We start from the raw sequence: 24,275 nt of genomic DNA, 5'->3' as shown, positions 1-24,275 counted from the left end.
TTTGCCAATATCTGAAAGTACACTCCCATAGGCAGGGGTCATTTCGTAGAAAAAGAGCTAGGGGGACTCATTAGCATAACTCATTAGCATATGCCACACCCCCTGACATCACCGGAAGTGTGTCCTCCCCACAGCCGGCGGCGACCTCCAGCGGGCACCAGCAGGGAGCTCCAGGCCCCGCCCTCCCGCACCTCACCCGGGGGGATGGCGTCCCCCCGCGTCCCCCCCCAAATGACCCCTGCCCATAGGCTCCATTTAGGAAGGAAGGAAGAAAAAGAGTCCTTTTCCTGTCCATTTTTCCAGTTATTATAATGAGATACAAAAACTGGTAAGTGTTGGAGAAAGGACAGTCTTCTGAGTCGAGTTAATGTAGAGGTGGCTGAGTTGTTTTGTCCACTTATACCATAGGGGGAGCTGTGGTGCATTCCCTAGTATTCAGAGTTTATTGAATGTTTTCTCTTGCAGTTCAGCCTACCTCTTGTTGTTTCCTTCTCTGCTGTGTTAGTGTTAGTGCTTGTGTTCTCAACGGCTCTCTGTTGTATCAGTGGCCTGCAGTCAGTTATTGTCTTTTTGCAAAATGCTGTTGCAGTAAAAGTCATTGGAAGCAAACCCCAAAGGATGGATTGGCTTATGTCATGAACTCTGCCAACACTTACCACAAGTGTTCTTTCACTTCTCTTTCTGTCTTCTGTAGAACCTAATTTGGTACCACTGATACCTTTGATCAGTGGAAGGAACAAAGGGCAGCTGGTGGTTAGAACTCTCTTTTGGTCATCTCGGGTTCCTAGGTAAGTAATTCTGGCAGGCATGACAAATGGTGACTCTCTAGGCTGTTTTGCTTGGCACACAGATCCTTTGCTCCACCCCTGATGCAGGAGTAGAATTGACAGTGGATGGTCTTGGGTCATGGCTGAGAGGCAGAAGTGCAGGTTGCAAGCCAGCAGGCAGAGGCAGTGAGGAAGTGTGTGTGGGGGGTAAAGGGTACATCATTCCTCTGGCAGGAGCCATCTACTGTGGAAAGTCAACCTATGCAGGAGGGGTTAAGGGACTCTTCGCTTACCTGCCAGTCCTCCTGCTTTTTGTCAGCGAGCTGCCATTCTCTTGGGACACGTCTTGTCCCTTTCCCCTCCCCACCCCCTCCTCTACTCCTATAGTTGTTATCCTCTCCTGGTTCTGCATCTGTAACTGCCAAGGTCCTCCAGCTGGTGTGATGGGGTGTTGTGTCTTTACGCTCTAGCTTGTTTAATATTTCCGTGTGAACTCAACTTGTGTTTATGGAACTGGCCGTTGCTGTTCTCAGGCTGCTTCGCGCCATTTCTAATCTGTGACCTGACGAGGGAAATGAGCTCATTGGTTTGAACCTTGTTTGAAGTTCCTTTAATACACCATCCCTGGCTATTGTAGTTATTCCGAACAATCTCTGTATGTTCATGATCAACCAAGCTTTGGAAATAAATCTTGCTTCTTTTGAACGTGGGTCTATTCTCCTGATTTGGGATCTAACACAGAGAAATAATTCACAGCTATCAGGGATCAGGACTTCTGTCATTTTTGTTGCCCTTCCCTATGGACTCTGTTCCTTGAGCAATACATTGATCTTCTCATCAAGCGCAGTATCTGGATCTATCAAGTCTAAACCAAAAATGAGAGTGCTTCCAGTCATAAAAGCTCAGCTGAGGTCTCTGCCCTGTTTTTCTACCAGTAGCCGGATCAGCTCTAGTTTGTATTCGGATGGGAAACCACCAAGGAATTCCAGCATCGCTATGCAGAGGAAGGCATCATCAAACCACCTCTGTTAGTCTCTTGTCTTGAAAACCCTACAGGGTCATCATAAGTTGGCTGAGACTTGACAGCACTTTACACACACACAACTGTGGAACAGAACAAGGCCAGATGTTGTAGCATACTTATCAACAGCTGCCAGGGAAGTGGCTAATGAACTGAAACTGGGGCTGCACAAAATCAAGAGGTGTGCCTCCTGTGCCTATCTACATCTCAGTTTCTTCTCACACTGTCTAAGTAGCAAACCATAATGAGCAATAATTAAGCACACAAATGTATTAAAAACCACCACCAAATGAGTGAATATTGTATAAATATATATATATTTGGGATCTTTGGCATCTTTCAACTGTTTCACAATACAACGAGTTGGATCTTACTCTGATGCTGATGCGAAGGCACTCTTGCAGCAGACATAGGTGGATCTTTGTTTTCCATTCCTTTCTCCCACTTCAGGTCTCCTACACGGTGCCCAGTGGTGTTCCTAAGCAGGGTCACCTGAACCTCAGGGGCAATATTTGGGGGACTACAGTGAGAGAGCAGAGCAAGAAGGAAGAGGTAGAAAAATAAGTAAGCTCAACATCTTTGCCCCCTCAAATTCGATGCTGAGAAATACTAGCTCACCTCTGGCCAGCATATCTCAGCCTTTGCTAAGTGGAGCAAGATATGAACCAACTCTATCTCTTTACTTAATACAACTCCTTGACATTCTGACTACACTTGATAAATTCACTAATAGGCATTCCCACAGAACTGCAATGCTGGGCCAAGAACACGGAGTATTTAACCAACAATCAGGCCCCTTCCACTCTTCTTTTAATGAGGCTTTAAAATACATTTTAAAAAGAAGATAAAAGTGAAATGACCATGGAGGTTCTCTAGGACCTTTGCCAGGGGTTAAATAGGGGCACTGCACAGCTTCCCATGCAGAGAACATAAAAATCTTCCTCCTCTTACACCAAGAGATAAAGCCAAGTAGTACATTTAAACACAGAAGCTTTGGATCTAAGCTTGTAGCATTCATTCTTCCAACCAAATGAGAGTGGCATTTGTCCCTCTTTGCCAAGTCAGTTTCAAAGGCAGCACAATGGACCCAACTGCCCCAAGCACAAGGGGGGGTGGCTCATCAAGGGGAAAGGTTCCTGTTCAGTGTGTTTAAGCTCACCTCAGAGGAACTTTCCAACCTAAGTTTCCTCTACATCCAATATGTGAAATTCACTATACAAAATCATTGCTGGTCAGGAAGATCCCCTAGAGAACATCTACCACCAACAGGGAATGCTTTTAAAAACAGAGATATTTTCTTCATCTCCCTCCCAAACTGACCTCAGCCATCCACTCTGGTAGCTGCCTATGCCATTAAATCTCATCCCACCCCAATAGCTCAGAATAATATTTTTTAAAAGACAGTCACCACCATGATTTGGATCCTTCTCTTTAATTTTATTATCTGTGTGGCCGTATCAAATCAGCAGTTCCTAAGTCCAAAAACTCTGTACACAATTTCAATTATAAGTTTGCTATGGAACCTCTATGAACTGCTGGGAATTCTGGGGCACATTCTAGGCTGCCGTATATCATCCAGGAGTGCATTCAAGAACTCATCCAACCACCTTCATCAGTGGAAAGAAACAGGGGAAGATGACCATATGAAGGTGTTTGGTCCATCTACCTTAACTAGCACCAGCTCTCAAGGGTCTCAGATAGGTAAAGGCCTTTTCAAATCCTGCTACACTGGGGATGCCAGAGACAGAAACCTTCTGCAATGCAAACAATGTGCAACACTCCTGATAGAACCCCTCTTGCAACTAGTACTGTGTGGAGGTTGAGTTCTCATTCAGGAAACCTTGTCCGCAACTACTGACTTACTTACTGAGACTTCCAAGGGTCCACAAACTTTCACTCAACACAGCCTGAAAACCCTTGGGTGGTGATGTTTGTCCTTCTTCCTGCCGCTTAGCCCCACTTTCACAGCCATTCCTTACCAGGCCTCTTAGTTTCTTGGTAAGATGCACCCACCTGACCCAACACATACCTAGCCGAATTCATCATCCTAACATCAACATCCACATATGTTGAAGGAGGTCAGAGACAGGCAATCTAAGCAGTGGGTGCAAGGTAGCTGATCAGTCCTCTAGTGGGAGAAGATTCGTACCTTATTACTTTAAATAGGATATCCTTGCTGGGTACGTGGGATGCGGTAATACTGCTGTACTTGCATTCCAGAGGGTTTCGAAGAAGTCTAATCTTGGTATATACGGGTCATTATCAGTGTTCCCTCTAAGCTGAGTTAGTGTGAGATAGCTCACAGTTTTTTAGCCTCTGGCTCACACATTTCTGTCTTAGCTCAGGAAGGATGGCTCCAGAGCAAACTAATTTATGCAGCAGCCAAATTGCTCACTCACAACTTTAATGCCAGTAGCTCACAAAGTAGAATTTTCACTCACAAGACTCCACAGCTTAGAGGGAGCATTGGTCATTATGCATAGCTTTTCTGATCCAAAGGCACACAAGTCAGGCAATTAAAAAAGCCTGCCTGCCTAAAAAATCTAGCAATAAATTCACCTCAACTGCATCATTATTCCCAGACAACAGGCATTTTACTTCATCTGGGCTCTGCACTCCTCAATTTCCAAGCATTCCATTAGAAAAGCTCAGCGCCTAGAAACAAGATTGACTTCTCATGTATTGTTCCTTTGGACCCAGAGAACATTATTACAGAACAATGCAGCCTTCGATTACAAATTACACTCTGCATTCACAATAAACTGTAGTTTGTTTAACCAGTTTGCTGCACGAGCCCCCGGTTAACCTATCAAAAGAGCATAACCACAATCCACTGATAAACTCCACCGCTTGCTTGCTTCCCCAACCCAGAGACGAATCCCTGGATACTTTCCTAAGCTTTATTATGTATGCAGCAGGCTTGCTGTTACATGGCTGCAACAATTCTGAGGAGAATGGACCATTGGTACTTACCCGTGAAGGGTCCTTCTCCTCTGAGATGAAGGAGGACATCTTGCTGGGTGTTTCCCACCCTATCCTTAGGGAGGCAGGAACAAACTTTACTTCCTGTCCTCTCAGTAGGACATGCCCACCAGTCAGTCAGGAACTCCAAAGAGCAGTAAACCTTTGAAAATAACTGTAAAAAACCATCAACATCGTAACTCGTGTAAACAGGAAACAAGAGAACAGGAAGGATAAATCAACACGTATGTTCAAAGAGACACACTACAGAAGTAGAATAGAAAGCAGACGATGACTTGGGAGGGCCCAAGATGTCCTCCTTCATCTCAGAGGAGAAGGACCCTTCACGGGTAAGTACCAATGGTCCGTTCTCCCTCTGAGATGAGGACATCTTGCTGGGACCTCCTAGAGCAGTGTCCTTGGAATATGGGTGGGTCATTGTCTATTCTGTTAGTACTTGCTGAAGTACGCGTCTGCCGAAGGCCGCGTCCGCTGAGTCAAACACGTCAATTTTGTAGTGCTTCGTGAAGGTAGCTACAGAGGACCATGTAGCAGCTTTACATATCTCTTCTACTGAGAATGCTGCGCTTGTAGCGGCACTATGGACGGAGTGAGCAGTAATGCCCGCCGGAGGAAGAAGAAGAAGAAGAGAAGAGATTGGATTTATACCCCGCCCTTCACTTGGAGTCTCAGAGCGGCTTACAAACTCCTTTCCCTTCCCCTCCCCACAACAGACACCCTGTGAGGTGGGTGGGGCTGAGAGAACTCTGACACAAACTGCTCTTTTTCAAGGACAGCTGTGCCAGAGCTTGTGACTGACCCAAGGTCACATCAGCAGGTGCAAGTGGAGGAGTGGGGAATCAAACCCGGTTTTCCCAGATCAGAGTCCGCACACTTAACCACTACACCAAACTGTGCCTTGTAAGCCTCAGCAATGCACATTTTGAGGGTCGAACTGATAGTGGAGCTGGACATCTTAGATCCCTTGTTGGGAGAAGAAATTGAGATGAACAACGACTCAGATTTACGGATAGAACTAGTCCTATGTAGAAAAACCTTCAGTGCACGACGGACGTCCAGTGTATGCCACATCCGTTCCCTTGGATAAGTAGGGTTTGGACAGAACGATGGTAAACATATCTCTTGGGTTCTGTGGAAACGAGAGTTAACCTTAGGCCGGAAAGTGGGATCGGGAAACAGGACCACCTTATCTCTGTGGAAAACGCAAAAACGAGGATTTTCCGAGAGCGCTCCCAGTTCAGACACTCGTCGGGCAGACGTTATCGCCACTAAAAACAACGTTTTCATTCGAAGCCACTTTAAAGAGATTTCTTTGACTGGTTCGAAAGGAGGCTTAGTGAGCGCATTAAGCACTAGGTTGAGCTTCCAGGTGGGAAATCTATGGCTCACCGGTGGATCAAGGGAGGACGCTCCTCTAAGAAAGCGTTTGACATGTGGATGTCTAGACAAGCTCACACCTTTGACTGGGGGAAGAACTGTCGGCAAGGCCGCCACCTGTCTTCTTAAGGTAGAGGATTTAAGACCCGAATCATGTCCATCCTGTAAAAAAGAGAGAACGTTCTTGAGGTGAGGCTTCAAAGGATCAATAGACTTTCGTCTTGCCCATCGTACAAAGGCCTTCCAGGTGGAATTATAAATGTTGCAGGTGGAATGACGTCTAGCTGCCATAATCGTAGTAGTCACGTTCTCCGGATACCCTAAGTCAAGGAGTCCGCGTCGCTCAATCGCCATGCGGTCAAATGGAACCATCCCGGGTCCGGGTGCCAAACTGGTCCTTGTCGAAGCATGTCCGGGGTTATCGGTAATGTAAGATGAGATCTTGATACGCTGGATCTCTGAAAACCACGGTCTTCGAGGCCAGTAAGGAGCCACCAGGATGGTCTCTGCCTTCTGTTCCTTGAGTTTTCTGAGAAACCTCGGTATGACTGGAATGGGAGGAAAGGCAAACATCAGACCCGGTGGCCACGGGGACGTCAGGGCATCCGTTCCCTCCGCTTCCCGATGGTAAAAGCGAATGAAATAGCGAGGAAGCTGGGAGTTGAGTGGGGAGGCAAATAGATCCACGTCCGGAAGACCGAACTTCTCCACAATCAGTATGAAGAGGTCTCTTCGGAGAGACCACTCCGCCTCCTGGAGCTGGCATCGGCTGAGCCAGTCAGCTTGGGTATGCACCTTTGATGTGTTCGGCTCTGATGGACGCAAGGTTGAGTTCCGCCCACGAGAAAAGTAGGTTGGCCTCCATGCGCAGGCGAGTCGACTTGGAGCCGCCCTGATTGTTGATGTAGGACTTGGTAGCCACATTGTCCATCCGGATCAACACATGACGTCCGAATATTTGACGGTGAAATTGTAGCAGAGCCAGCCTGACTGCCCGGAGCTCCAGAACATTGATTGGTTGTTTCCTCTCGGGAGAGGACCAGAGACCTTGAGAGGGGACGTCGAGGTGGAGTGCTCCCCAACCCGTCAAGCTCGCATCCGTGATTATCTGTTCCCAGTGTGTCACGTAATAGGTTCGTCCTCTGAGGAGGTTGGGCAATCTGGTCCACCACATCAAGCTGGATCTTACCGCAGCAGGGATGTCTACTGGGACATCTGAGCGACTCAGAATCTTGAGTTGAAAAGGTCGTAGGAGTTGAGGCCTCGAGTGAAGACGGGCCCACGGAACTATGTCGATACAAGAGATAAAGAGGCCCATCAATCTTGCCAGTGTCGTAAGTGAGACGCGTCGACTCTTGACGGCCTGTTTTGAAAGGTTGCATATCATCTCTGCCTTGACCTTGGGAAGAAACATCTTGTTTTGAGATGTGTCCAGGAGTACTCCCAAGTGTTCCAGTTTCTGAGATGGTACACGACAGCTCTTTTGAAAGTTCACAAGGAAACCATGGGACTGAAGACATTGGACGGCGGATTCTGTATCTTTGGAGGACTGTAGATGAGAGGTCGAACGAATCAAGAGGTCGTCCAGGTAAGGATGAACATGGACACCTTGTTCTCTCAGAAGAACGACTGGATGAATCAGCATTTTGAAAAAAACTCTTGGCGCTGTGGATAGGCCAAACAAGAGGGCCCGGAACGGCCAGTGTTGACCTTGAACGCAGAATCGAAGAAAGCGTCTGTGCCCCGCGAATATCGGGATGTGTAAATACGCCTCCTGAAGATCTATTGATGTTAGGAATACGCCCGGTTGTAGAGCTTCCGCTATTGATCGAAGAGTCTCCATGCGAAAGCGTCGAAGGGAGATGAACTTGTTTAGGTATTTTAAGTCCAATATCGCTCTCCAGCTGCCATTTCACTTGTGAACTGTGAAGAAGATTGAATAGACTCCCTGGCTTCTTTGCTCGAGAGGAACTGGTTCTATGGCTAAAATTCTGGCCAGATGTTGTACCGCCTCCATAGTTCGTTGCAGCTTGCGTTGATGTTTTATGAGTGGTGAGAGGACGTACCGGTCCAGGGGTTTGGTTCGGAATTCGATGGAGTATCCGTTTGTCACAATTCCCCTGGACCAGGCATCTGCGTTGGAATCCACCCAGGCTTGACGAAACCTGAGCAGACGTCCTCCCACCGGCGCTGCTTCGCAGTCATGCAGAGGAAGATTTGTTCCCTCTTCCGGATTTATCGTCTCTTGGAGGGAAGGAACTTCCAGATCTGCCATGGAAAGGGTTACGTCTGAAACTTTGTCTAGATGTGCCCCAGAAGGGTCGTCTGCCATCTCTATTGGATCTGTAGGAAGATCTTGATCCACGAAAGGAAAAATTGCCCATGCCCCGTCTATCTCCTCTTCCCAACGAAAAAGGCATGGATTTCTTCTTGTCCTTAGTTTCTACAAGGATTTTGTCCAAGGAATCCCCGAAGAGGCGGTTTCCTTGAAAGGGGTAAGCTGCCACAATGCCTTTTGCATGGAGATCTGCCTGCCAGGCGCGTAACCACAGGGTTCTCCTGGCTGCTACAGTGGAAGCTAAGGCTCTGGAAGAAAACACCATAGCATCAAGTGTTGCATCAGCTGAAAAAGAAGACGCTAACAGAAGTCTATTTGCTCCCTCAGACAAGCGTTTATTTGTCTCAGGAATAAGTTGAGTCATTTTCTTGGACCAGGCTATAGAGGCCCGGGCCACTACCGTAGCGGTGGCTGTTGCTCTGATGGCCATAGCTGTGGCCTCGTGAGCTTTGCGTAAGGCAAACTGCGCCTTTCTATCAAGGCTATCGCACACCATACCTTCGCCTTCTTCTGACAGCAGCCCTGATGTTTGCAGCGCCGTAATCGGGGCGCCCACCGGCAGAACCTGCAAAAGTTTTTCTGCAAAGTTAGGTAATGCATAAAGTTTTTTAATGTTGAGGGGACAATGTTTATTTGCCATGGGCTTAGCCCATTCCTTAACTAGTTGTTCTTCTAAGAATTCAGGGAAGGGAAAGGCCTTTTCAAACCCTGGGGTTCTAGGAAAATAGTCTTTGCTCCCCCTAGGTCTCAAACCATCTGTTTTCATTAGCAACTTCGTCAGTCTTTGGTCTGGGAATAAGTTCTAATGTAGACATGGTCTTTTTAAGTAAATACATGTACTCCTCAGGTTTAAAGAAGTGTAGGGCAGGGTCAGGCACCTCCACTTCCTCCTCTTCTTCCTCATCAGAGAGGAACTCTCCTTCCTCCCTATCACCCATTTCACTCTCTTCCGTTTGTGATAAATCCCCATGGGAGTCTGCACTTGAGGAACAATGGTGACTCTTCCTGGCTGCCTTTGTGGGCCAAGGATGTCTGTCATTCCCAGATAATTCATGAGAAAAATTCCCTTGGGAACAATGGTCATAATGTGTATGGAGGAGAAAATGGGAGCCATCCTCCTGGGAGTCTCTGTTTAAATTTGCTAGTTCCTCTCTCATAGTTTCTCTAAAGAATTGAATAACCTCGGGTGTTAGGAGAGGATTACCACCACCACCCCGATCTGGAGTACTCACAGGGCCGGCGATAGAAGCGCCGTCGCCGCGATCCATCGGTCCCCTTGGGGTTAAAATCTCCTCATGGTCCATTTGCTGGCTTATGGATGCAGCGAGAGCCGCCCCGCAGCCATTTTCCTGTTGCTCCGTGAGGGCGCGCTTTGCCGCTTGGCCCAAAATGGCGCCCATCGCGTGAGGCGATTCGGCAGAGCGGGACCGTTTTCTGGCACCAGTTTCTTTATGCGCATGAGGAGCCGCCGTCGCCGCCGAGGCATGAGACATAGCTGTGGTAGATTTTAATAAGCGCTGAGCCGAAATAATAGTTTCTCCAGTCTCCCCCTCGGAGAAAAAACTGTCGCTGTCCTCCCTTTCTGACATACCCCGGTTGGGGAGGCGGGAGGGATTAATAGAGGAGGTGGAGAGAGGTAGAGAATAATACAGCTTGAGGAAAGGTATAGAATAAGATGAAAATAGGGAAGAAAGTCACAGAGTTGTAGTAAAAAGGAGAAATTGAAAGGCACGAGTTCCAACGATGTGCTGCTCTCCCTAACGAGGCAGGAACTAAACTGACTGGTGGGCGTGTCCTACTGAGAGGACAGGAAGTAAAGTTTGTTCCTGCCTCCCTAAGGATAGGGTGGGAAACACCCAGCAAGATGTCCTCCTCTCAGAGGGAGAACAAGAGGACACGCTAAACCTCCTCTCCTCCTCACTCTTCACCACGGATTGTCAGTCACCTGCCCTTCCCTCTCTCCTTTTCTATCCTGCTGCTTCACTGAATTCCTGAACTTTTTGACTGTGACAAAATATGCCTTGCCGTTTCATCCCCTTTTAAACCTGAAGTATTCTCAGCTTGTTGAGTCATTATTAATAGTGGAAGGGGACAGGGAGAAGGAGGATCACAAACAGGCCCCCCCCACCTGAAGCCGCGAGCCATTTCGCTGGCCTGTTCTTCCCTCTCTGTATGCAGGAGACTAAGAGCCGTGGAGCTGCTAGAGAAACTGGGACAGCTGCATTGAGCCATCACAAAAACATGCACACACACTTTAACAAACTGAGCACAGACTACAGTTTAGAATTCAAATTTATCTCCCATCCACGAGCTCAGTTTGTTAGGCAGCCTAACCTAAATCAAAGTTTAAATAAGCCATGGTTTACAAACTGGAGTTTGCCGTGAGCCAGAAATGCAGCCATGGACAGCATACAAACTGGTGTAGAAACAAATGGGTCGGATGATCCTCTCTAAATTCCATGCACGGAAACACAACTTTACCCACTCCTGAAGCAGCACAAAACGGCCACTGAAATGCTGCTGCAATAAGGTGCAGCATGAGTAGCGTTGCCAACTCTGGGTTGGAAATTCCTGGAGACCAGGGAGAGCAGGGTTTGGGGAGGGGAGGGACCTTGGTGGGGTATATTTCCATACAGTCCACCTTCCAAAGCTGCCATTTTCTCCAGGGGAACTAACCCCTCAGGTTTGAAGATCAGTTGTAATTCCAGGAGATCTCCAGTCCCAGTTGAAGGTTGGCAACTCTAAGAACGAGGGGGGAGTTGGAAGGCTGCTGCAGGAGGGAGGAATTGCCCCCTTGTGTGCATGGACACTTTCAATGGGATTCAGCTCAACCATTTTAAAACTACTGCTTTGGGGGTGAAGGACCCCCCCCCTTTCCTGTCATTTTTAATTTAGTGGATTTAAGTTACATGCAGGAAGCAAATTTTTTAAAAAGGGGATGCTCATTAAAACTGAAGTTTCCATGTTAAGAACAGATTTGCCGAAGAGAGGGAAGAGGCAGGGGAGGCGGTTATAAAAGCTCTCTTTGACATGCATGAAGTGTTTAAGCGAGGGGACTTGGTCTTCCATTGCTTAGGAAGCTCCATTTACCCTTTTCAAGCTAATCCAGCCAAAGCAGTCCAGAATTCCACCATCAGAACTTATCACCCCAAGTTGATTAAAACAGACTTTCAGTTTAAGTTTCTTTACGAATAAAAAATTGCATGTGGTCACAGATATAAATTTTACCAGCTAGCAAGTACTTTTAGACCCTTGGCCTTGTCTGGCATCGTATTCCGTCAGAAGGAATTTTCTACCACGCAGGGCAAGAAACTAGTTGTGAGAATGTATTAAACACTCGACAGGTAAAACAAAAGAGAGAGATGAAGTATGGGCAAACATACCCCTTAAGGTAAGATGACAATACAAATCCCAGGGATTTTAAAGTGCCTGGAAAGAGGCAGCAATTGAAGAACAAATGAGCGAGAAGGCATCCCTCCACCCACTCAAGAGGTGTTCACTAGGTCCAAGACTGCATGCCTGAGGAAAGGAGGTTTTCACAGCTAAGTGCTAGCTCGAGAAGTTCCCAGATAATAGATTTTGGCCATACAACTTGTCTGTGACTTACAACTTGCCATGTTGTAAGTCAGAGGAACTTGCTGAAACTGGTAAGATTTCAACAAACAAGCATATTTTAAAGCTTTTCGGAGAAGTGAAATACGTTAACCACCCAAGTATAATGAAGCATTAGATTCAACCAAAACAGAATAATGGAAAACACTGCAAAAAAAGGTTGAATTGCTGAGAAACATTTATAGGCCTCAGTCACACGGGCCAGATATTGCGGGGGGAGGGGGAGGCATGGCTAATTGCCCCGGCGCAGTTTGATTCGCAATTATGCGATCAGATGCGCCGGCGGCACACCACAGCTCCTTCCCTCGGCGCCAGCGGGTAAATGAGGGACTGGAGGGGAATGCCGCGCGCCGACGTGATCACACCACGGGCATCTGGAGGCAGCCTGTGGCAAAAGTTTACTAGTACCTTGGAGGTACTAGTTTTTTTAACGCTCATCGTCGGCGGGAAGCCACGGGTTAGCCACGGGAGCACTACGCTTCCCAGATGTTGCGGTGTGATCATGCCCGGAAAATCCGCCTATTATCTGTCTCTTTAGCGCGGCAAATGCTCCTTGTGAACGGGGTCATATACTACCATATTCACCCAATACAACACACACCCTAGAAACTGCTCACCCGGCTGTCGGAATGCACCTCCCACCTCCCCAATGTGACATCTCAAGATGACAACACTGTTTACAATGCTGACTTGTGGGGTAGTAAAATACAGGGCTGCCGGAAACCTTCTGCATCTCCTGAACAGAAAAGAACCCAAGAAATATTGCTGAGAGGAAAACAAAGCCCCCAGAAATCAGGCATAAATTTGTGGGAGGTAACAGAGAAGCAAATGGGGAATACCTCAGTTAAAAAAAGAAAAGGAAGGAAGGAGATTCCTTCGTCTGGGGTTCTCAGTACAAAAGCAAATAAGAGGCAGATTGCTAATAGACACAGAACGTTCTAAGCAGCTGCAAGACGGAGCGTGGCACGCACTGCCATGGTTAAGTGGTCAGAAAACACTGTGTCTGCACCAAGCGGCTGAACAGGCTAAACAAATGTTGTTGAGAATTAGAACTGTAATCACTGGCTCTCTTCTTAATCATTTTAGCCTCCCCTTCCTCCAGGCGAGAAGAGCGCCTGCCAAAGCAAAGTAGTTATGATACGTTAAAGATATTTCCCTGATTATTCTGGATGAATGCAATTAAACTCGCAAGACCAGAAACAAAAGCCACTGGACAGAACATTCAAGGAAGCAGGCAGCAGGTGAAATATCTCATTCTGCTGATTGTGGATTCGGTTGATCAGAACATACTTGGTGCTACTACCGGTTGCTAAATTAGGCATCAATCTTATTGTGTTTATGCTCATTTGCTTATGCCTGCGTGTCATATGGAAAGATCAGACTCTTAAGAGGGGCAATGATAACTACAGTGTATGAGATTTTACTGGGAGATTGATCTATAACACATCTTTGCCGTTCTGTTCCATGAGAGATAGCTAATAAATCCACTCAAAGAATTAAATTAGCCAGTTTCCAGGAGGCTTTATGCAAACATTAGCAGCTATGCAGTAAAATGAATGCCAGCCATCTACAGAATAGTCAGGATGCACAAATATTGAGTGTAAACGCCAAGACTGGTTACAAGCACTTTAGATTTACTGGAATCAATGCAATTTTAGTGCATGCAATGGCTAGCTTGCAGCTGTTGCATACTGGTTATGCTTTGATCAATCTGGAGCTTGGTTTTCGAGCCCTGCAACCATTTGGGTTTTGGCAATGGTTTTTACTTCTAATAGATGAGGGGAAGGCTTTAAACAGACACTGTCAACAGACTTGCAGTACAATTTCCATCTAATACAGACTATGAAAACATTTTCTTATAGGCCAGAGAGCAGCAGACCCATCCAATGCTTCTTACTACGTATGGGGTGGGGGTGGGGGGGATCAGCTGCAAGCTCAGGGCTCCTAAGTATTGGGGTCAAGACACAGGTGAGGAGGCAGCACTGGAAAGGAAAGTAAGCACATTTCCAGTTTTGAATCTCAAAAGTCAATAGCTCAGAATCAAGTCTTCTAGAATAACAAATTGCCTGTTTAAGTAAAGGTACTTACATTAGTGACTCAAAATGCACAACTAGTTTTTTCCCCAAGTATCCCATCAAAAGGGGGGAGGGGGCATCTTAAATTCACACACAAGTTACAGTTATGGACAATACTAAAAAAAGGTGTGTATCTTTTTTTTTGGGGGGGGGAGTCATCTTATATTCATAGTTGTCTTTCCCTCTGAATAAATACAGTATTTTATTAGCATCATTACATCTCCTTAGAATCAGTTACCATAATAAGGTTTGATTCCAGTGGTACCTTTAAGACCAACAAAGTTTTATTCACAGGGTGGGCATGCATACTTCTTCAGATACAATTTTTTTACACGAAAGCTTATACCTTGAATAAAACTCTGTTGGTCTTAAAGGTGCTACTGGAATCAAATTTTGTTCTGCTGCTTCAGATCAACACAGTTGCCCACCTGATTCTAGTTACCATAATACCGTACTTCATCTGGGACGTTCGATATCAAGTTCTCCACCAGAGGGTACCCGTGTTGCTCTATAAAACATAACCGAATGAACTGAAAGCCATTTAAGAGCCGAGACCTTCTTGGAATTATTTGCAGTGTTTTCCTGCTTCAGGTAAAGAAGCTGCCGTGGCACAATTACCACACCTAACAGCATAGGTTCTTCTATTAATAAAACACCCATTATGCTTTCTGAGTTCAGGATGAGTCACTCAAGCATGCACATAAATATGCACACACAGATTAGAATTCTTCCACATGGCATGGGCTAAGCAGTCGGAAGTCAGGTGTTTCCAAATGATTCAGCTCCATATAAGGCAGACTTTTGGTCACCTAGGAACATGGCCTATTAGCCTGCAACTGACATTATAAATCCCCTGCAGCTAATCAACAGAAAGAAGAACAACGAAGTCGCCAGTGAGCAATACCTTAGCTTTGCAACATACCCTTCCAAAATCTCAGACACTTCAGCTACAGGAACAACCAATACAGAAAAGCTTGAAGCTGCTGCTATATTTTAAAGCAGATTTTGCACACAGTCTTGTCAGTTTTCTGTTTGACTGGCGAAAGGGCAGATTTTAACATTTACTAAAGGTTCTTCCTTGTGATGGGTCCCAGAGGAGTAAGAGAGGAAGCCCCAGGTTGCCAGCTCAGTGCAGGGTCAGAGAAACAGGCATGCCAGAGCTGCGCATGCACACGGCAGCATTCCAAAGGGGAGGCTGTGGCTTGGGGCGGAACGCATACTTTGCATGCAGAAGATCCCAGATTCCAGTACTGGCACCAACTGTTAAAAGACCTCATACAGCAGGTGATTCCAGAGTCTCTGAAGAGCCTCTGCCAATCAACAACACTGAGTTGGAGGGAACCACTGATCTCATTTGGTATATGGCAGCCTCATACGAGCAAACAGAGAGGGGAGAGAGTCAACCACATCTGGACAATGTCAGCAGAGCTTAAGGAAGGAGCTTCCACAAAGGGAAGGGGGATAATTGCATGAAGACCACTTCAAGACAAGTGGCTTGGATCCAGAGGAGTATTTCTGTGGATAGAAGGATTTCCATCAACAGAGTGCTACTTTCTAATCCCCACCCACCCTGCTGCAGACCAAAAAGCCTTCAGAACAGCACTGGGGGGCCATTTTGGGCTGCAACACGGGGAAAGGAGACAAGAAAACACTCCACAAAAGGCACTTATTCTGTCTGTGGAAACGCTATGCTGGATCTAAGGCGGTGTCTGTAAAGTGGGCTTGTGGCAATGAAAAATCCCTTCTGGGCACCAGGCAGGGAAACCCTAAGAGCAATGCCAGCTCTCTTCCAACTTACTATGTGCCGCCAGTGTAAGCATCTGTGGATCAGAACTTTAAAAAAAAAAATCCCTCAGCTACATGATCAAATACCATCAATGCCAATGTCAGCTACCATGGAACTTCTCAAGCAGGAATCACACAGCAATATCAAGATGGGAAAAACAGGCCTGCCTGAGGATGGCATGCTGAACCCAACCCCTAACTGCCGCAAGGTATTTTCCAAGGCACAGCTAAGCTCCTGCACTGACCTTGGGACTGGGGCTCCCCTCTCCCCAAAAGACACATGTTAAAAGGGGAAGGATACCCACTCCAAAGACGTTGCTCATGCAGTTATGCTCCTGAGCATTTAGCACCAATACTCAGTGCAAAGACCACACGTGTACACAGACACAACAGTTGCCCGGAGTGCTTGCTAGTGACAAGGAACAGGCAAAACAGGGACTGGGGGGAAAGAGATTAACCTGTAGGTGGTGGAAGGGCAAGGGAATTCGGGAAACATCCAGCAGCATGCATTACACTGAAGCAAGGAGAAACATCTTCTAAAGTGCAGTCTTGTAAAGCAGAATACAAAATTGGCCAGTTGTAAGTGGATAGGAGTCCAGGAAGGAGAGACAGTGGTTTATTATGGCGCTTATGTTCTGCATACAGAAGGAAACAGGTTCATTTCAGGCATCCACAATTAATAAACCTAGCCTCCACGGATTTGTCTCATTCACAGCCTTAATTGAGAGTTACAAAATTTTAACAATGTTAAAAGACTGATTGCGCTCCTCTTATTGTGTCTTTTTGTTGTTCAGTCGCACAGTCGAGTCCGACTCTTCGCGACCCCATGGACCAGATTGTGTCTTAGAAAAATGAAAGTAACTGAGTTTGGACTAATTTCTCACTTCTTTCAATACCCAAACTCCCAGGTGGGTTCTATCACCACAGTGAAAAGGGGAAAACAAAATACAAAAGATCCCCCCCCAAAGAAACATAATCCATTGTGAAACCTCCATTAGTATATTTTCCTTTACAGAAATACAACTTCCATTTTGGCAAGCTGAAGTTTGACATGCTGTCCTTCTAGATGGGCTAAGAACAGCATGAGTAATTTCTGCACCTTGTAAGTGTGCTCTGGGCAATGATCTGGTATCACACTTCAACATCAACAGCAAAGCTATTTAAGAAGCTCTTTGAGCACATGTATTTATTTATTTATTTTTCACATTTATATCCCGCCCACCCCGGTAGGCTCAGGGTGGCTAACAAGGGCAGGACAACAGCCAGGCCGAGAAAAAAACATATAAAAACATAATAAAACATTTGACATTAAAACCACAGTACTAATGTCCTAAGTCCAGGATGGTAACTCCACAGTTACAAATGGTACTCCCATGAAGTACATGTCCAGTGACGATGGCCGCAGCTCTTCTACGATTTCCAGTTTCTTCCTTGGGCCTCGTTGATGCATCCTTTAAGATATCTTAACGGTGGTGGTATAATGGGGCAGCGGCTCCTACTCAAAGGCCTGGCGGAAGAGCTCCGTCTTGCAGGCCCTGGGGAACTGCATAAGGTCCCGCAGGGCCCGGATCTCCCCCGGGAGCTCATTCCACCAGGTAGGAGCCGCCACCGAAAAAGCTCTGGCCCTGGTCGCAGCTAGTTTAACTTCCTTGGGTCCCGGGATGACCAACAGATTTTGGGCCCCGGACCGTAGTGCTCTTGGGGGAACATGTGGGGCAAGGCGGTCCCTCAGGTAGGTTGGACCCTGGCCATATAGGGCTTTATAGGCATTTGTACTTGCTTCCTTTCCCCACTACCATTTCCAGGTGACCTTCTCTAAAGCCAGACTGCTGCTGCTCCTCCTCCTCCTCCCAGAACTCCCTTCTCAAACCACCGCAGGGCAAGGATTTGTCAGTTTTGCTGATGCATAAAAGGCTCCGAACATGAGCCCTACTCAGAAAACCATGCCTAGTTTCCCTAAACTGCAAAATTAGCATAACTATCTGCAGAGTACCGGTTGGATTGATGCAGAAGTCCATGAGACTTTTTTTTTTACTAGAAAGAGCTTGAACCTCCACCTTCAAGTTAATTAAGAGAGCTAGTGTACCACAATGAGCAGAAGAGTGGGCTCTGAGGAAGAAGGTCCGTAATCACATCCCATCTGCCATGTGCTCACTCTTGACACATTAGGCAAGCCATACTATCTTCTCAGCCTTAGCAGCCCAGCTTAATACAAGAATAATAACAGCACCTACCTTACAGGACTGTGGCAAAGATTACTGAGTAGAATTTTCAAAAAAAGCATTACACATATAAGCCCAAGCCAACCAGAAGCCTTCGCCGCTCACCATGAAGATTTTTCAAATGGAATTTGAATACCTGCCTACGTATCTTGTATCAAAAACAAAGAAGCAAAAAAGCAAAACACTGAAGATACATTTACCACCGCTGAGCTCATTAAAAAAATTACTTGAACGAAGACCACCACTGATGTAGTATTTCAAACAGCTTAAAGAGCATGATATCCATCACTATACTCCTTACAACGAGCCCGTTAACACGGGCCAAAATCATCAACTCTAAATTGCAGGTGTAGGCGCTGAGAAACACGGGTTTCCCTGAGACCACCTAGTGAATTCATGTGAGAAGCAGGACTCAAACCAGAGGCTGGTCTGATTCTCAGCTCAGCCTCTTACCACTGCGCCACATCAGCCCCAGAGAACAGCCATTGCAGCCCCTTGCGCTACACAAGATGCAACGTATGCACTTCTTCTGAGTTGTTAATATTTTAGGGCAGTTATCTGGCCAGCCAGACAAGGATTCAGAGACAATTGCTTGAAAGATGCATTGTGATTCCGTTCTCAAGAACCACAAGAGTTTGTTCAAACATTATGCTTTTTTGTCAGGTCAGACAACACAAATCTTAACATAGGAAGATGCTCGAATGGCTTGAGATCAGCTCTACTGTTAATCCAGATCAGAAATTCAATTTACCGGAGAAAATTAATCCTAGGAAACCCACTGGAAAAGCCACATTATATAGAGAGCATCTTGCAGTGTAGTTAAAAGATAGGTTTTCCCTAAGAAGCTATTAGAAGTGCTGTAGAAAAACTCGCCAGCCAAATTCATCTTCAGGCACAATGGAAGGGGGCTCCCTGCTGTTGACGAGGATTACTATAATGGGGCTGCTCATTCAACTCTTGATGAAGTGCCCCAAAGCCAGAAATAGACTATTCAACGTTAACCAGAATATTGGAAGCCACACACTCCTTATTAGTGTCACATATCATCACAGGCAGCATGCTTTCTGCAAAAGGCAAGGAAACCTCTCTAGTTTGGGAGGGGGGGGAGAGAGAGAGAGAGAGAGAGAGAGAGATCCAGCCTCCCGCCCCTCAGGAGACTGCAGCTTTCAGCACAGCAAGGATTCATATACCAATGAAAATATATTTGCTTAACTAATTGAGAAAAAAACAAGCATCATGTTATGCCTTCTCTGCAGCGGGTGAACTTCCTTAATAGAATATTTATACAAAGTCTCACTCTGAATTAACTATTTTCTCAATTATAAAAATCCCCTCCTAGAAGTTTTCATAACCTTGAGATGCTGATTTTCCTGTCTCTGCCCCAAGGAAGGATCACAAGGCCTAGAGAGATATTTTTGCTGGCTGCCTAAGGATGGAATTCCCCGCCCAAGGAACCTCACCCAAATCTTCCAGAAAACAGGTAAGATGTACTTATACAAGCTTTTGTGTCTATGTAAATGTAAAGGCCATTCAAGAACCAAGTAAGGGATAATTAACCTCATTCTTGTATAGAAGTGCTCTGCCTGCAAGCTTTGTTGCTACGGATTCCATTATTCCAAACTCTTTTTCATTTCTCCCTTGAAAAATGGGGGGAAATGGAGGGAAAAGCAGCAAGCTTCAGGGAGGAAAGCTCAGCCGGAACCCTCCAGATGCTGATCCCTTTGACACACACACTGTCCACCCAGATTCCGGAAGGAACTACTTTCAATTAAAATAATAGTATTTTACTGATGCACGAATCCAAATCCGGGGGGGGGGGGGGGTGTTCCCAGAACACTGAAAACGATTAAAGTATATTTGAATGAATTTTCCTTAAGAGCCTTCGGATCCATTTTTAAGAACACATTCAACGGAAGTCAGGAAATGACATGTTAGGACTATACTGCTACTGGTTAACAATACCTCTGTCACTGCTAGACTAGGCCATGCCTTCCCCAACATTCTTCATTTGCTTCACAGAGGGGAAAGTTGAGCAGGAGTGATTTGTCTGGCAAAAGGGTGTCACAATGCAAGAAGCTCCACAATTAATGCCTGTTTGATCTATCATGCATGCAGCACAGCAAGCCCAAAAAGTGACCAGTAGTCATTCAGAGAAAAATTATGTTACTAAATGTTTGAACGATATAGGATGATTTAAGATCTTCTAGCGAAAATACCGTGTTTAAAAGAGCAACAGTAGAACAAGATTGAAAGGGACTGTTGGAGAACTGATGGGGATGTGGAAACAAGCCAAGATAGCCACTCAACTGCTACGTTCCTAGTTCCAGCAGAACTAAAAGACTCCCAATGAGGAAATGAAATACACTCTCAATCTGTTTTTCTACCAATGCAAATAACTTAATCCAAGCAACAGAATGACGTTCTCTTTTAAAGCCAAAGAAAGCCACAATAGCAGCTTAGAGAACCTACCTCTTTAATAGAAGTCCAGTGCTTGATGCCACTGCAGCTGTTCCTACAAAGGCCACCATCATTAGCCTCCGACGGCTGCGGGTAGAATGTGCTGTTCCATAGTATCTCCTAGAAATGGCAGCTACACTCATCACAGCAGGGCAAAGGCGAAAGCGCAACATCCTGGGAAGGAAAACAAAGAGTACAGTAATAAACACATCTAGGGTCCTCCTGTCAGGTGCTTTTACACAGACAAATAATGGCAGTCTCTCATTGCCTTTTAATTCTGTAAAATAGCAGCAGCAAAATAGTGGGCAGAGATTCTCTACCAATGAACCTCTTAAAGCAATATCAGTAAGCAAAAAGCACGTGCTCTAACGCTGGGGTGCTGGAAGTCAAGCACACCGTCAACTGCAGACTGTGGCATGAGTCTTGAAGCTCATCCAAAGGGTGAGGGCTGGGATGAGGATTCAGGTAAGTGCATGCGAATGCATGCTATAGTACTGATACTGGCAGACTGGAAGGGGAAAAGGCAGACAAGCCAACCAGTACAAGGCGATGGAGCCACACAAGAAAAGTCAGAGTTTGTCTGTTACCCACGCAAACATCAAACCGGATCTGAAAGAATTTACAGCCAGGCCATGCAAAACAAATGGGCTGACTATAGAAGAGATGTCATGCTCTGCTTTGGGAGAATCACTCTTCCACTCCACAGCCTCAAGGGATTCACTTCCAAGAAAACCAGGAAGTTCTGGATTCAAAGCCCAACTGCTCCAGACTACGTGAAGCCTCTTGCTATATTTAAACAAGTACTGTGTCACTTAACCAGACCTCTGACTAAACCCAGCACTGAATATCACATCGCAAACGTTTTGTCACAACTGTCAAAGCAGTGATGTCAAGCATGTGACAAACAGTAAGTCAAACAATCTTCTCTCTCAGGACACTGAGATCAGAAGTCAACATGCAACTGCTAAATTTGTGCAGGCTCCTTTGTGGCTAAATTTTGACAGCCCAACAAGGGTCTCATGAGAGCTCTAGCATCTGTAGCAGCTGCCTTTTGCCGGTTTCACCTGCTCTGATATGTTTGACCCTCAAAGCACACACCCATTTTATATATATATATATATATACACACACACACACACACACACACACACACACACATGCTCACAAATGGAAAAGTCATAGAAACAGGCAATATAAATTAAGACAGTTACTCAAGCACCACTTCATTTCAGAAGGCCTCTCTGTAGACTAAAATCTAATAAGTTTTACTAATGCCGTTTTACTAGTGAAGATTCATCTATAATTAAGGTGTTCTGTATCTCAAAGCTCACCTTTTATAACCAGCAACGTTTCACCTGCTGGCCCAATGTGACTGTATAAAAAGGACAGTGAAAAGTTGGCTACTGATCCCAGTGTTGTTAAAGGCTTTGCACTGCAAGCCTTTAAAGTAGGGAAAACTGTGCCCAAGTGCAAACAGCAATCTATTTCCGAGGGCACCTGTGGGAGTTGCAGAAATGGAAACATTTCAGATAATAATAACTGCAGTGTATGCAAGCGCCTTTACTGTGAGATGCAGTGTCTCCATTATGACAAACAGCCAAGCGTGTTTTGCTTCCGTAACCACAAAGTCACCACTGACTGCCAGCACGGCTTACAGAAATCCTTCAGATGGAAGAGTGCTAGGGAATTGTACTGGCTTCTTCAAAATGAAGCATCACATACATTTGCCATCCTTTTAACACATAGAGTTGCAGCCATAACTTAAGGCCTGGTGCAGATAAACCAATGCTCCCGCAGTGCAATCATAAGCAAGAGTTACCCCTTTTTGAGCCCACTGTCTTCTATGGACTTGGAAGGGTGCGATTCTGTTTAGGACTGCACCACCAGCCTCTTCACCGAGGCGAAAAAACTGGGAGCCCCCTGGCAGGTCCACATTCTCTTTCCCACTCCTTCTGAATTAGCAAACCTACTTCTAGCCCAAATTCCAAATTTTGTTTTCAAGATAACTATTCTCAGCACGAAACTTGTTGCATCTATAATATTACAGCAGGGTTAATGCTAGAAAGGAAGAGAAGGCGCTCGAGAGCTCACTGGGCACTTCTCGCATATTGCATGGTTGAGAGACTGATACAGGTAGAATCCACACCTGACAGTAATAATCTTTTGCTTACTGGAAATGCTCCAACCAAGCCCAAGGACAACTTTAAACACTAGGACTAGAGTACAAATCTCCAACAGCATAAACCTACAAACCACAAGTGGCATTTTAACCAAAAGTGTGTTTCTTGCCCTTATTTTTTAATCAAGAGACTAATGCTAGCTTTTACTTTTAAAAATCATTAATACTGAAAATGGATTACTGCAATTAGGTATTACAATCTGCCTAATGGTACAAATTATTCGAGGCAGACCATTTTAAGAACATCCCCCCCTGCCAGCCACCAAAAAAAAAAAACACGTCAAGGGCAGCTGTAAAAGCAAGAATAGTTATTGTGATTTGTAACAAGTGAAAACAGAGGAACATAACTGGATTTCAGCATTAAAAGCCTTAAGGAAAGGGGAACTTGTGGGAGTTAAATGAAGGTCCTCATTAGTACCAAACAAGCAGAAAAACTTCTGTAAGTTAGAAAGTGGACAGACATCCAGCATAAGGAAATAAGAGGTGAAAAGTCAGCAGTTCATCTGTTTACAAACTTTCAAGTTGCGGCTCAGTGGTAGAGCATCTGCTTGGCATGCAGAAGGTCCCAGGTTCAATCCCTGGCATCTCCAGTTAAAGGGTCTGGAAGTAGGGGATGTGAAAGACCTCAGCCTGAGACCCTAGAGAACCACTGCCGATCTGAGTAGGCAATACTGACTTTGATGGATCAAGGGTCTGATTCAGTATAACACCAGCTTCATGTGGAAACCCAGACTTTTTCCTTGTGCACCAAGAGTCTCTCTCAGAATGTCCCCACAAAACCTGCTCTTCTCCTAGCTTTTATGTCTGAAGGAGTAGGAAGGAATGCAATCTTGATGAACAGGCCTTTGTGTTTAATGAAGCCCACCACCAATACATTCCTATTACTCTTAAAGGAGAGTAAGATTTTTAAAACAGATACCATAGGTTTTTTTGCAGGGAGGGGTAGAAATTAAATATTTGGGGGGGCAGTAGGCTGGTGAGCTTAGTCAGTAACAAGCTATTTTTAAAAGCAGTTCTATGCTCAAGAATTTATCCACATGCAGCATTTTTCAGTAGGTCTCTGTCCAATTTGCTCAGTGTTCATCATAGGCCTGACAATACATTATGCACTCTTGGTCTCCTTAGCACAGTTTCTTGGCAGGCAGTGCTGCATTTTATAAGATTACTGCTTAAGACTTCCAATAATACCAAAGCCCATATTGCCTTTGAAGTCAACACTGGCAATCTATGTCAACAAAAGCGTTAAAATAAAATACAGACTGTCACCCACTTCAATACAAGTTTCCAGTATGTGCTTCTTGACTGACACGTGCTGATGAAGTTTCCCATTTCTCAAAATGTGACAGTAATATCTGTACATGTACACATGTACACAAGGCCACACAAAAGAGTAATATATAGTTAATATTGCTAACAGTCAAAATACATATTCAATGCCTACAGAACATGAAAGAGTCCAA

The 24,275-nt window shown here is 45.5% G+C and overlaps 1 protein-coding gene across 3 annotated transcripts in view; it reads right to left on the bottom strand.

The window, feature by feature from the left end:
- Nucleotides 1-24,275, bottom strand: part of MICU1 (mitochondrial calcium uptake 1) — a 267,507-nt gene that overhangs the window by 221,860 nt on the left and 21,372 nt on the right. For all 3 annotated transcript variants that reach the window (XM_015410185.1, XM_015410186.1, XM_015410187.1), the window contains exon 2: nucleotides 20,649-20,810. In XM_015410185.1, the coding sequence (XP_015265671.1) occupies nucleotides 20,649-20,809 (161 nt within the window). In that variant the 5' untranslated portion in view covers nucleotide 20,810. The remainder of the gene's footprint in view (nucleotides 1-20,648; nucleotides 20,811-24,275) is intronic.

This window comes from Gekko japonicus, unplaced genomic scaffold (assembly GCF_001447785.1).
Source record: "Gekko japonicus isolate JY-2015 unplaced genomic scaffold, Gekko_japonicus_V1.1 scaffold889, whole genome shotgun sequence".
Classification (NCBI taxonomy): Eukaryota; Metazoa; Chordata; class Lepidosauria; order Squamata; family Gekkonidae; genus Gekko; species Gekko japonicus.
The sequence above is the reverse complement of the archived record's forward strand: the minus strand, read 5'-3'. Positions and strand labels throughout refer to the sequence as shown.